General features: G+C 36.4%; 1 protein-coding gene across 5 annotated transcripts in view; it reads right to left on the bottom strand.

Moving 5' to 3' along the window:
- Nucleotides 1-13,556, bottom strand: part of WDR35 (WD repeat domain 35) — a 46,202-nt gene that overhangs the window by 17,904 nt on the left and 14,742 nt on the right. For all 5 annotated transcript variants that reach the window (XM_075144992.1, XM_075144996.1, XM_075144995.1 and 2 more), the window contains 4 exons: nt 11,491-11,551; nt 2,433-2,577; nt 1,093-1,162; nt 296-349 (listed from right to left, as the gene is read on the bottom strand). In XM_075144992.1, the coding sequence (XP_075001093.1) occupies nt 296-349; nt 1,093-1,162; nt 2,433-2,577; nt 11,491-11,551 (330 nt within the window). The remainder of the gene's footprint in view (nt 1-295; nt 350-1,092; nt 1,163-2,432; nt 2,578-11,490; nt 11,552-13,556) is intronic.

Genomic DNA, 13,556 nt, shown 5'->3' with positions numbered 1-13,556 from the left:
AGAATAAAGTCCAGTGACCTGGACTTTATCAAACCCTACGTATAAGTACTAACTCAGGCAACTAGTCTGTAGTTAAATCATAAGCACTTAGTGAATTAGCGCTCCTAAACAAAGAGTCCAGGTTAATGGAAGAACCTGTTAAAGTTATCTTTGAGGATGTCTGGAGATTTCATCTGTCTAAGTTCTAAATTCAGAAATGCTTTGAAATTATGACTGCTTATGAACACATTGCAGAAGAATCTCCTGCCTACAAGCACAAGAGTCAATTAGGAGTTATTTTAATCATGTAACTTACCACAAGTAGTATCTTATCAGATGCTGTTATTGCACAAATTGGATCTCTTGTTCCCTGAAGGTATACAAGCAACATCAATATCAGTTTTAATGCAACAGTGAGAATGCACTGCTAAAGAAAGAAGTTCTATTTAAATATACAAGAATGTTGCTAAATATCCACATGAAAAGGGGCTATCAAACCTTGTCACTATACAGTAAATGGATGGTTATGATATTAGTAGCCTTTGTTATGGGAATCATGGCAATAATAGTATTAACGGCTTCCTTTCTTCTCCTGCCCCTCCTCCAGAAAAATAAGAAACCCAAACAGGTGTTTAACAGAAAATACAAGAAGGCAACTATCCCTGACTTGTGAGGCCTGTAATTCATTTCAGGTATGTTGGTAAGTACAACAGTGAGCACGCGCGCGCATACACACACACACAAATAAAGTGAAAAAGGCCGAAAATACTAGAAAAAATTGCAAGGGTTATTGAGTTTCAACAAGCTGAAGTAAGGGGAGCTGCTTCTCACCAAGACGACAGCAGGTGTCTACATACTGGAACCCAGAATATACTTTTTCTATGTTCCCTACAGTTTGGTGTGTATTTCCAGTAATACAGAATGATGCAGTAACAATGCACTAACCAGAGGGAAGAAAAATAAAACTTATGTGCAAAAGGTAAAAGTAAAAGAAAGTTTAAGTATGAACATTTCTACTAGTGAAAATCTATGAAAATAAATAAAGCAATGCTAACTAATTCTCTTTCAAGCTACCAGTGACACCATAATAAACTAGTTACAAACATCACTCACTTCAATAGCTCTGCTGTAATCAAGGTGTCCATCTGCAGATCCTAAAGGGGTGTCATCAATATGATAAATCCTGTAGGAAAGAAAAGTTAGAAGAAAAAGTGAATCCAAAGAAAGATCATTTTTGATAGCATATAGGTATCTTCAATCCTTGGAGAAGAAACCGTCGCAATTGGAAAAGAGAATAAAAGGTGTGCCTGTTCTTACGGTCCAGTAGTATCCCCTTTGATAACCCTGCTTTGGATTGATATAAAGATATGGTACTCGCTTTCACTTTCACAGCCCCTGATGGTCTATTCCCATATGATCTATAAACTTTCATTCTGCAACAAGAAGTTCCTGCAAACCATCAACCACTACAATTGTCTCTTTTCAAACATGCACTTCCATATTTCCTCAGGCTCTTCTCCATACTTATGAAGAGCTTCACCTTCATATCCACAAAACTTAGGTATTACTGTATTCAATACTTCATCACAAGTTCTCTTTTCCCTTAAAAAGTAACATTATGAAAGATTTTAGAATGCTAAAATCATAGTTTATGCTGAATTACAACTACTTACTTTTTCAGTATTTCTATCAAACTTAAAATCTTGTCCAAGGCTAGGACGTTCAGGTACGAGAACAACGTAAGTTATTGCACCATGTAAAATTATTATTATTATGGATATATGGTGACAGGAGATGGTAGATTTATAGAAAGATGCTATAGTGTCTCTATGGAAGAAAACATAAAATAACACAGAAGAAAATCATAACAAAGTTGCAAGCTTGTGAAGGTGACAGAAAAGTTAATGCCACTAATGAGCACCTGGGAAGGAAATATTTTAGAGGCAAGAGGATGTTGACTTTGGCTTGTTTAGTTTGAGAGGATAAAAGTCCATACAGGATTAGACGTCAGAGATACAATTAGACACAAGTGTATTTAGAGAAGAACTAGCTGGATAGACTATGTCTTTACGGCCATTGACACACAAGAAGCAGTTAAAATTATCAGAAGGAATACAGCTGCCTAGAAACTAAGAGTATGGAGGAGAAAAAGAGGAGGGGGAAAAAAGCATCATGACACACAGCTCTGTAAAGGAAGCACACAGCGAGCAAATTGAGACACTGAACAAGAACTAATCCAAAAAAGTCTAAGAGATTTGGATAACAAACACACATTTGTTATGAAAAACTATTCTTTCGTATTTAATCTTACAGGCCTGCAAGTCAACAAATCTTGAAGAATGAGAAGACAGAAAAATGAGAAGACATGAGTTCATATTTTAGGCATGGGAGAATCCACCTTTATCAACGATACCAATGCAAAGGAAGAAAAATGACAAAGCCTAAAGACAAACCTTTCCCTGCCTTCTTTTCTGGTCCGTGCTACCTGATTAATTTCCATTGCTGTGAGCTTCTTGGCCACACGATACTGCCAGATGTAAAACGCTTCTTTTGAAGCTGCTATCACATGCGTTTTGGTCATTGTGACGAACAGTGGCCCTGTTATGAAACCCAAATGGTTGTAAAATTAGAGCAGCAAGTATTGGACTAGATGCTAATTTGTAAACTTTTTCCCAGATGGATGAAACCCTATCTCCATAGATTAAAAGCAAAAAACAAACAAACAAACAAACCAAACAAGCCAAACAAGCCAAAAAAAAAAAAACGCAAAACAACAAAAAAACCAACCAAACAAAAGAAACCAACCACACCACACACAACCTAGCAGCAGTTTTCATTAATTGCTAAGAAATTTCACAGGGGCCTTGTGGCCTTGTTCAGAAGAAAAGGGAAATTCTTTACAAGTTCTGATTTTAAATTTAACATTTTTCTCCCTATTATTTCAGCAAATTTCCATGCATTAATGCAGAAAACATCAAATACATATAGACAAATTTTCAGGTTAATGACCAGTTCAGGAATATCTCAAATCTCTAACAAGATCTATAAAATACCTCCATATCTGACATATTTGTAATTATTCAAATATAAATATAAGGAAGACTACTCAAAAGTTGAAAACCTAGAAGAGAGTCTTGGATTAGCACCACTTAAAAACAGTTAACAAATTTTGAGTTAGACAAGACCTAGAAATGCTGTTTGTATCTTAGCTAATAGCTGGACCAAATAACAATTCTTTATCTGCATGGCAGCAAATTAAATATTTAGCAAAGCGTGTGCTTAGTGTTACTTTATTGCATCCAAAGATCACAGTGTAGGAAGGCAGAGCATTTTCTTTACTTCAGCCCTAAACCCATGTAGAATATGTGGACAAACTGAATATCTCATTCCTACTGTCAATGTTCTGTGAACAAAGGAAAAAAATACATATATATGCACTCAAACCATTACATTATTCTTTATAATACACTGTCTTGACTGTATTGTGGCTCTTTTTTTTTTTCTTTTACAATCCTTTGTTTCATCTTTCTGAAAACCAGTGAATGCACATAAAAAGGCACAGAAAAATGTAAAAACCTATTAAGTAAATCCCCCAATGTAATTGTGTAGCCCAGCCTGTTAGTGAAACACTGAGTCTACAGATAACATGCTGTGAGCACAAAATCTGATTCTTTTACTGTGAATGTCAATTTTTTCTGTATTTTAGCACAGAACAGAACTCTGGAGGGAGCTATAAGCCTGCCATAAAGAAAACCAGTGCTATGAGAGATGGGGGAAGATTGGTTGAACAGTTTTTATTTCTTTGAAACCAAGAGGATTACATAAGCTACCTGATGGCTATAAAACACTTTTAAGTATAAATATAAATACTAGATAAGAAGGCTTATTGATGATGCTTAACATGTGAGCAGTACAGTTATTTACATTACATGCAACTCAGTGTATTTCATATACTTATAACACATTCATTTCAATAATTAGTCACATACAACTGAAGGATACAGCCTCCTCTGTTTCTTTAACGGCATTAATAAATCTATGTATTTGCCCTGTTCTTTTATTACCTTGCAGCTGCAGCTATACATGCCATAACAATAAATGCTTTTATCCTTTAAAAATTAAACATGAGAATCTCCTGACCTGTCAGGGAATAAGGTTTCCTCTTGCTTAAATCACAAACTTTTAGTACTAAGCCTCATATTTGGACTCAGCTTAGTCAACGTTTAAACACTTTACTCCAAGACAATGCTAAACCAAGCACACATCTGAAGGCCATGGGCATTCCTCAGACTCACCAGGTGACTCCCCATTTGACCTACAGCTTCCACGGAGCCTAAACTTACTCATTTGTGCACACCTCAAAGTACCCTAATCTGGGAAAAAAGGACGTTCACATAAGCTCTGTTGTGATCCAGAAACAAGATGGCAACACATCTATGCTTTATCCAGAGGAATACAATCAGTAAGGCATTTTATGAACATGCCTAAGACTTAAACTGATTGTTGCTGTCAAAAAAATGCCACACACCAACCCCTGACACATTTCCCTCCCACTTCTTTTATATCAGCTCTAGCAGTAGCTTGACCACAGAGTAAGTTGGATCAGTTCATTCATCTAACTGAGCTCAAAATTAAATAAATAAAAGGTAAGTTTAAGTTGGATTAAAGAGAAAATCACAAATGTTGGAGAGGGCAGGAATAAGCAGCCAGCATGGAGTGCAAGGCCTTCCCTTCTTTGCAACAGCAGGCTAAACGATGATTGGATTTAAGCCAAATGTGGCTACACTGGGCTACACTCTGCTCCTAAAATGCTTTCCTTCTTGGCTGCGTAATAGCATAGATTCAACACGAGGAAAGGATGCTCCAGCCACTCCAACTTTGGGGCAGAGAAGGAAGGAATGGAATTTATCCTTTCCTGGGAAAGGGAAGATGCTCATTTCAATCCCTTCAGGCTGAGGAAGGTCTAGAATCCCTTTCTAGGCAGCTGGTTTAACTACTTAGTTTCCTTTAGTGTAGAGAAGTTATTATCATCTTATACAGCGGCCTTGATTTTAGCAGCAAGTACTGCTCACTTGGGCATCAGTGCCCTTCAAAGAGTTCGTGCTCTGACTATTAAGCAGACAGAAAAGCAAGCACCTTAAGTCAGAAGGAGGCAAAAGATTCGGACACTCCTCTGCTCAGCATTTCCACTGCATAGCTGCTTTCCATGCTAAACGTGGACTTCTTAGATTGTCTAGCTCTTCCCACTGATTTTGCAGATAGCTAACTTCACGTCTTAATACTTAATGTCTTAATACTTAATTTGCAGACCTTGAAAATATGTATGGAAAACATTTAAACAGGTGCCTTACTTTTCAGTGATCAAACACTGAAAAGGATTAAACACACTACCCCATCAAAACAATGCCAACATGTGAAACAACTGCCCTTTGATTTTTTTCTGGCCCTTCTTTCTCTTCTCACCTCATTTCTCTTCACTGTTCCTTCATAAAGCCTCCTCCCTGACGGAGAGCAACTTTATTTCTTAGATATCCAGGAATCTCGAATAACCTTCTGCAATGTCTGTATTTCATCCACACTCACTCCATCTCACTTCAAAACAGTTAGAAAACACCTGCCTTCATGTCTAATCTTCTTTAAAAATAGCAGATGGAAAACAAACTTAATCCATGACTATATTACTTCACTGCATGAAAAAGCTGAGACACTTTCTAGTATATGAAATAGGATATACAAACACAAGAGAGACAAGTAATCCCACCTAAATCTGATGGAAAGGAAGCAATCTGACAGACAGACGCAAGACTAAACTGTTGCTTTCATAAAAGCCTGTAACAGGCTGTTCCTGAGAAACTGGGACGAACTTAGTCAATAACATCTACCTAATTTTAGAGCTTGATTCAAAATCTCTAGAAGTGTTAGCTCATAAAGAGAAGAAAATGTCAGACAACAGCAGGGACAACTGAACTGCACATGGGACAACTCATGAATGACCACAGTTTACAGAATACAAAGAAATACTAAAAATCAGTTATAGTTTACTTTAAAATGATCAACTGTAAGTAACAGCAATTCAAGTGCTGTTTCACATATAGTTCAGTCATCCTTGTTAAAGCGTCCAGGAGGGAGGCGAGACAGCTAGGCACGACTCCAGCACTCTGCCTTCAATCTGCCTGTATGTTGGTCAGGCTGTTGTATTCATTTCACTGGGCGCTAACACACATGTGAAAGATAACTTAACACTTCCCTATGTCAGTGCTCCTAAGCGCATGTAAGAAGATGATATAATCCAGCCTGAGTGACATTTTCGTAGCAGATGCCATCTGTTGTGTTTCCATTAAAAAGATATTATATAACAAGATATTTAACCTTCTGTAGTTTATATTTAGTTATTCATGAAAGGACTTTGACAGAAAGCCTGTGAGCCTGTGAAAGAAGCACAGAAGAAACTGTGTTGGTTAATTTTTGTACCTTAGTAGGATGGAACATAATAATGCTAGACAATGGAGAAAAGACTAACTTATGGACTAGCAAATACAAGCTATTGTGAAGGATCCTAAAAACAAGGCACAGGAAGCACAGGAAGAAAAACGTCCTTGGACAAAATAAAGAGCAACATGAGGAAGATCTTTAAGCTGTAACCATCCATCAATGTCTAAAGAAAGTTGAACTGATGGCCTTTCACGAGATAATGTCTGATTAATTCTTTTTGCCATTGTTAGCAGAGGCAAGCGTGAGAAAGCTAACAACATAATTAAAAATTCAACAGAATAAAGGGAATAAGCACTTCTGGTTTTTTGAGCCCTTCTTGAACTATTGGCTTAGAGCCCAACAACGTAAGATTTGCATCTCCTGGGGGTGAATCAAACATTGCGCACTGTCACAATTACTTTGTCATTAGGAGATTAATAGCACTTCCTTGAAACAATTTTATAAAATGTTATAAATTGACAATTCATACAGATTATGCCTTAACACACTTTCTCAGATGCATTATTCAAATGCTCCAACAGCTACTTAGCACCCCTAGATTAGCAATCTTTTTTCTCCACTATCAATTTCCTACCAGGTCAAAGCCCAAGAGACCTGCAGGGCGCCAAAGTCTCAAGAAGGAGTAAAATCTTTATGCTCAGTAGAGTGCCAGATGATTGCTATTCCAACAAGGGGTAAAAAAAGTCTGGTAAAAAACAAAGATATTGTGTGTTCAATTTGCAGTAATTACAGCCAATCAGAAAAATATAGTTTAGACTCATGGCAGTCAAGAGCGCCCACTTAAGAATAGGCAGGAGCACACAGATACCAATGGTCTGTTAAGGAACATCCTACTATATGAGAAGGCATTTTTCGTAAGGATTTATGAAAATCAAATAAAGTAACAACCTAAGTGTTTTTAAATCACTTTGAAAGATGTCACTTAGAAGTCTGAAACAAGAACAAGAATTCAAAACAAAAAATACCTAAGCAGCTTATTTTCTGGACAGAACTCAATGCAACAATTTATCGTCTTACTAAAAGAGAATAGCCTGAAAAACTGTTTTGGTAGTAAGAAGAGAAAGAAAAAGAATGTCACAGACAGATAATATATTTTTCATAAGTCAATAACACCCTTCCAATTCTCTTGAGTAAGAGATATGTTAATTTTACTTTTGTACTGCTTATCTCTTAAACTATTAATGATTATTCTCACCTGATAATTGATTTAAAGCTGATTTTTTTCATTTATAAACAGGACAAAAGGATAATGATTTTGTTAGAAATGATGCACCAACTGGAATCTTAAAAGAAATTACAGAAAGGTCTTCTGCCTTTAAGGTCTTACAAGGTCATCTCTCTCTATTGACCTCAGCAAGGCCAGCCAGCTGCTTAAGTTCAGCACCCTGTCAAACTGGAACAATTATACCTTCTACTGTCAAGAAGCTCCAACTGTGATAAACAGCATGATATACTGCATATTAAGACCTTGACTGTGTACAAGTGCCTACTCCTCACACAAATTGACCTTATGTTACAAATATTTCGAGCTGTTCTATAAAGTTTTATCTTCAAAGGTTACGGAAAAAGAAAGCAACTATGATAAACCAGTGCAATGTGTTCCAAAAGTGATGCATTTATAGGCGTTTGCTTTTCACTTTCACCTTCAATCCCTTCTGTAAGTTTGGTGGGCTAACTTTAAAGGAGTCTTACAGGATGCATTAAAAAAAAAAAAAAAAGGTAGAATCTTTGGCTGTGTTTACTATACCTCAATTAAAGACTTGCTTGTTATGTTTGAAATACTGAGACTACAGAAATTTTTCAGGACTCAAAAACGCAGATATTCCTAACCTCAAATACTTGCCTGTCCTTGAGGTTGAACGCTATAATGCCTAGCATTTTCAGAAATGAACTCACGCTAGGAAAGAGCATTGTAAATCTATGCACTAAACTGATCCTCTGACACTGGAGGGAACAGAAGCAGACTGCAGAAAGCTTAGTTAAGCTAAAGGAAGAGAAGCTTTTCCAGATTGTTTAATCTCTTCAGCACAGTTCAAATACAACAACAGCAGCATTTGTCAATTAAACGGCATTTCTCTTTAACTGTTTTCAGTCACTGGAGAAGATTTTCTTGTATACAGACAGCTGTAGGAGATGGGTCATAATGGGGGAATCATACAGAAACTGATACCTTTGTTTATAATGTAAATAAATAAAACTATCACAGATAGATTTAGAAAGCTCACATAAACAGAACACTAGAAAAATGCAAAAAAAAAAAGAGTTTAAATGCAGATTTAGAGGTGTTACATGCAAAGCTAATTTTGACCGTTTGAGTGGGATTCGTCTCACCTAATTTTAGATATCTCTGTCAGAGATGAGCTGGTTGCCCTGGGCTTCTTCGTATCCAATGGAGAGCAAAAAGACCCCTTTCAGGAATGATTCACTGAACTTATTTTAGATGTCAACTCTAGCAATGAGATGAATTACTCCCTATAAGTCCCTGAATCCCCCTCCCACCACCCCAATCCCACCTGTCAAGTGAGTCAAGGAGACTAGTAGGCACATACAGTGTAGACATCTGATCGGGGACGGGACAGGGGGGACACAACAGACACCCCACCCACACCACTACCACCCACCACATCATCTTACTTCAGTGCTCAGTTTGTTTGGTTTGGTTTTTTTTTTTTCCCCTCCATCCATTGTAAAATTCTTGGTATTGAATTTCCTGGGCATTTTAACCTTAAGATTCTGGTGTACCATCCCTACTGTAAAAGGTGGCAAGAGGGCATCAAATTGACATAAACAGAAATTATGACACTAAAAAGTACCACAGTATTTCATACACGTTCCATAGGACAAAGAAGTCAAATTCATTCATCAGAGCAGGATGCTCTTCATTTTAATTATAATCCACAATACAGGACATGAACTTCACAATATATATTTCACTCACAGCTGATTTCCTCCTGCTATCACTGAAAAACTGAACAATGTTAGAAAATGACACTTACAAACTTAGTTAATCTATAATAAAACAGTTTAGTAGCACTGGTCGAGGAAAATAATCATCTTTATGACCTCAACTATTTCTATTCTTTTGTTGATTTTTTTTTCCTACCTATATTCTTCTGTGAATTGTTGTTACTTCCTTGTCTTACAGTTCTTTACCTCACTTTTCTCATCATTTCTATCTTATCAAAACTTTGCTAGACACTTTTCCCATCTATTTTATCAGACAGAATGGCCGTTTGTTTATCGTTTAATACTAATACCAAGTATTAGCATTATGGCTTGGAACTAACTTCTCTAATGAGAATAAGTTAGACAGAAGAGTTACTTTTTTACAGAGAGGATGAAACAATGGCTCTAGCAGGCAATTTACATCAAAAAAAGTTCATGAGGTTTCTTGTCATAATAGCTATATCTCTTTTTGGCACAGGTAGGGAAAAGACTTTGGTTTGGTTTGTTTAAAAATTAAACCTAATTTCTGCAGAATCAGAGCATGTAAGTTCCAAAGCTATATACACATATTAAGTAGACACCTTTACATTAATAAAATAAGCGGGGAGGAATTCTTCCAGATTTACAATAAGCAATCTATTTTTATCCATAACGTGTTCCAATATGGCTACGCACCTCTGCTGTATCAACCATGCACAGAATTTTTTTTTTTCCCTAAGTATTTTAGTGTGCTCAGGAAGTGCTATACCACTGAGCACAGCAGTGGTATAGCGTATCCCACCTTTCTAACATAGTGGAATCACATTAGATGTCTACTGCCAAATATACCTTCTACTTATCATCATTTTAGCTAAGAGGTTCTAAAAATAAGTATGTACTTTTAATTTAAATAACTATACTCTCCTCTCTTGTTCAAAAGCAAATAAATATTTTTGCTAAAACTTCATTACGAATGATTTATCCTTCCAACAAAACAGAAAAGTTAATCAAAGAATCAAGCTTCAAAAAGAAAACTGCAAATGGGGCTCACAGTGTCTATTCTGAATCCAAATTCAGATCTATTTGGATAACAAACCAAAAATAAACCAAAAACCAGAACAAACAGAAGTGGATTAATTAATCAAAAAGCTGATTAATTTGTCAGTTTGTCCACACTTCCCTCATCTGTTTAAAGGGAAAAATCAATGATCTTTATTCTCTAGCAAAACTCCCAGAAAACAGTGGTTTGCAATTACTTGGCAATGTTCTGTACCACACCTGCAGCAAACAAGCAGTAGGGAAAGCCTGGAATTCAGATCTATTTAGGATTTGGGGGTATTTTCGTATTTCTATTATAATCCACTGATTTTTTTTAATTTGATTTTTAATTTATAATCTGAAACTATTTAGATAAAACAATTGTGAGGAAGATGATAAGGAAAAGATATTACCAACACTGACATATGAGAAATTTATCTTTAAGATATTAGGGAAGCAGCAACATGTTATTTTTAAATGAAAGTCCAGATCAAACTATTTCAATTGCTCTGAGAAAAAGGACCCTCTTCAAAAAAGTACATTTCCTTAAAAAAGGAGTTGAATTACCACTGTTGTGAAGGAAAATCTGAATCACCATGAACATTGTCCTGGTTTCAGTGATTAAACCACAATAACATCCATTTTAAAAAAAAAAAAGGAAAAGTAACAATTTAAAAAAATTCTATTGTAAATAGTTCGTATTAACTGGAAGAATCAGTTTAAATTTAGCCAATTTGTTCAAGGAATAGGACTGGTTTTATAAGCCACTATTTTTATTAACAGAGTAATTAATAGGTCATTTCCAACACAAATTACAGTTCACAACATGGGAACCCCTGATTACGTGTTTATTGCATTTAGGGGGAGTCCAAGTAGAAGTGAGAAGCCAATAAAAAATCATAGTTACAACCACATATAGAATGGAATGTCACAACATTTGGATGCAAGGGGTGTTACCACACAGTGATTGTTTCACTGAACAACAGACTTGCATAAGAAATTCATTACAAAGACTAGAAAAAAAACAACAGAATAAGACTATTGCAAGTTGCTTACCAATATCAATATATTTTGGGTCCAAGGGAGTGCCAATAGAATTGCAGAGAACCAGCACATACTGTATGGAAATAAAAGCAAGTGTCATTACTACCACATTTTTTGTAAATTAGTAAGCTGTACAAGGTTTTCTGTACAAGCTGTATCTCGTAACCCACATTTCACACAATCTAATGCTGATCAGCAACAAAAAACAGGAGGACCGTGACTGCAGTAAATATAAAGCAGCATAAGCATGAGAGTAATGAGATATTTGCCAATTAGCACTATAAACGAAGCCGAGCACAAAACAGGAAAATGACCAGCTGTTTTAAGCGAAGGAGAAAATCTACCAGACAAAATACAATACGCAGGATGTACCACCAGCAGGGTCCACAAATAACATGTGGGCAAGACAGCCAGTGTCTCATCCCCTGCTCTGTGGGGCACACACTGTACTGCGATTATTTCCTAGCATGACACACCAGCAATTTCTCAGTGACTCAATTCTCACCTAGCTCTTCATGCAAAGGATAATAAAATAAACTGCATCAGTCCCCCTCGCTAGCTCCCGGAAGCTAGGACCCTTGTTCTATCCTTTGCAGACCTTGATCTCCTTGAACCCCCAAGAGGGCTACAATATGGGGAGAATTGTGAATAAGGCAATCTCTCCGCCCTGCAGTATCATAGATACTACAAAACTGATGACTTTTGTTAGTTTTGCCCTTCTTGTAAGCCTGCTCGGGAAGGCTTTTATAGCACAGATACCTCTAACAGGCCAGATCTTTAACAGACCAGGTTTGTCTGTTAAACTCAGGAAGATGCAAACAAAGAAAAATTGACCTAGACACCAATGCTTCATTATTGTTGCTGATGTATTTCTTTTTCAGGACCTAAATCAGGGATTAAATAACTTTATGATGATTGCCCAGGGAAATAAGAATGTCTTGAATGAGAAGTGTGCAAATTAAGTAGCAACTTCTACTGTAAAGTCTTTAGATTTAAAAAAAATAATAATAATACAGGGTTGCCAAAACTTGAATCACCTAAGAGCTGTTATTCTGACTCTCCAGGAAATGGAAGATAATTAGTTCTTCATAGCTCTTTCACCTCCTGAAGAATTAATGTAATTGTGGTAGCAGACTACAGCAACTGTACATCTTACCCCTTTAAACTGACAGATTGACAGCTTATTTATCACATGAGAATCGCAGAATTTAGGTTTTCAGCTGCTGTAGGAATTTCATTCTTTCAAAGAAAAAGATCTGAACAAGGATTTCTTTTCATTAAATAATTTATTTTTCTGGTTCTGCCACCAATAAACACTCTCAAAAATAGTATTTTTATTTCTTTGTTCATGAGTTAAACTTGCCACCAGCATTCTCAAATTTCTCTTTTCTAAAAAATATGTTGAGCCTCCACCTCTGTAGGAAACCACACCTGGCTTTTAAACTATTTATTGGGTTTTTTTCATTATGTTTATATTAATTCTTCTCTGGTAAATTATCCCAACGTTCAGTCTTTAATCAATTTCTCTTTTATGCCCTTTTTACTTATTTCTGGGACTCTAAGTCAGTAGATGAGAGACTGCCAAGGGATGACGGAGTAACAGTATCCAAGACAGAGGCTGCATGAGCTACACAGGGTGGTGCCAGGACAACGGAGTTTGCAGTGTCTGATTTGATCAAAGCAGAAAGCTCAAGCCTTGCTATGGGTATCAACATTAAGTTCTTCATAACTTACTGACTTCACATCTGCTTGCAATACTTCTAAACAGTTCCTGCTGAAATTAGTCTTTTTTGCCCCATCAGCTATTGCTGTACATTTTGCCGTCTTGAAATCACAATTCTAATGACCAAAATCTATTGCAAAACAAATCTGTTTTTCAGAAAGCAACTCTAATGAACTGCTACCCAAAGGATAAGCTTGTTTGCTTCATTTCCTAGAAGTTGACCCCCCACAGTGCTAATAATTACACTGGAGCCATTTCGAATGAATTGAAAGATGCTTATTATCTGTAATTTTCAGATGCTAAAATTAAATGTCTTATTTATGCTCAAGAAAGTTACACTAAGGCCCTCACTGTT

This window comes from Calonectris borealis, chromosome 3, assembly GCF_964195595.1.
Source record: "Calonectris borealis chromosome 3, bCalBor7.hap1.2, whole genome shotgun sequence".
Lineage (NCBI taxonomy): Eukaryota > Metazoa > Chordata > Aves > Procellariiformes > Procellariidae > Calonectris > Calonectris borealis.
This window is presented reverse-complemented; position numbering and strand designations above follow the sequence as displayed.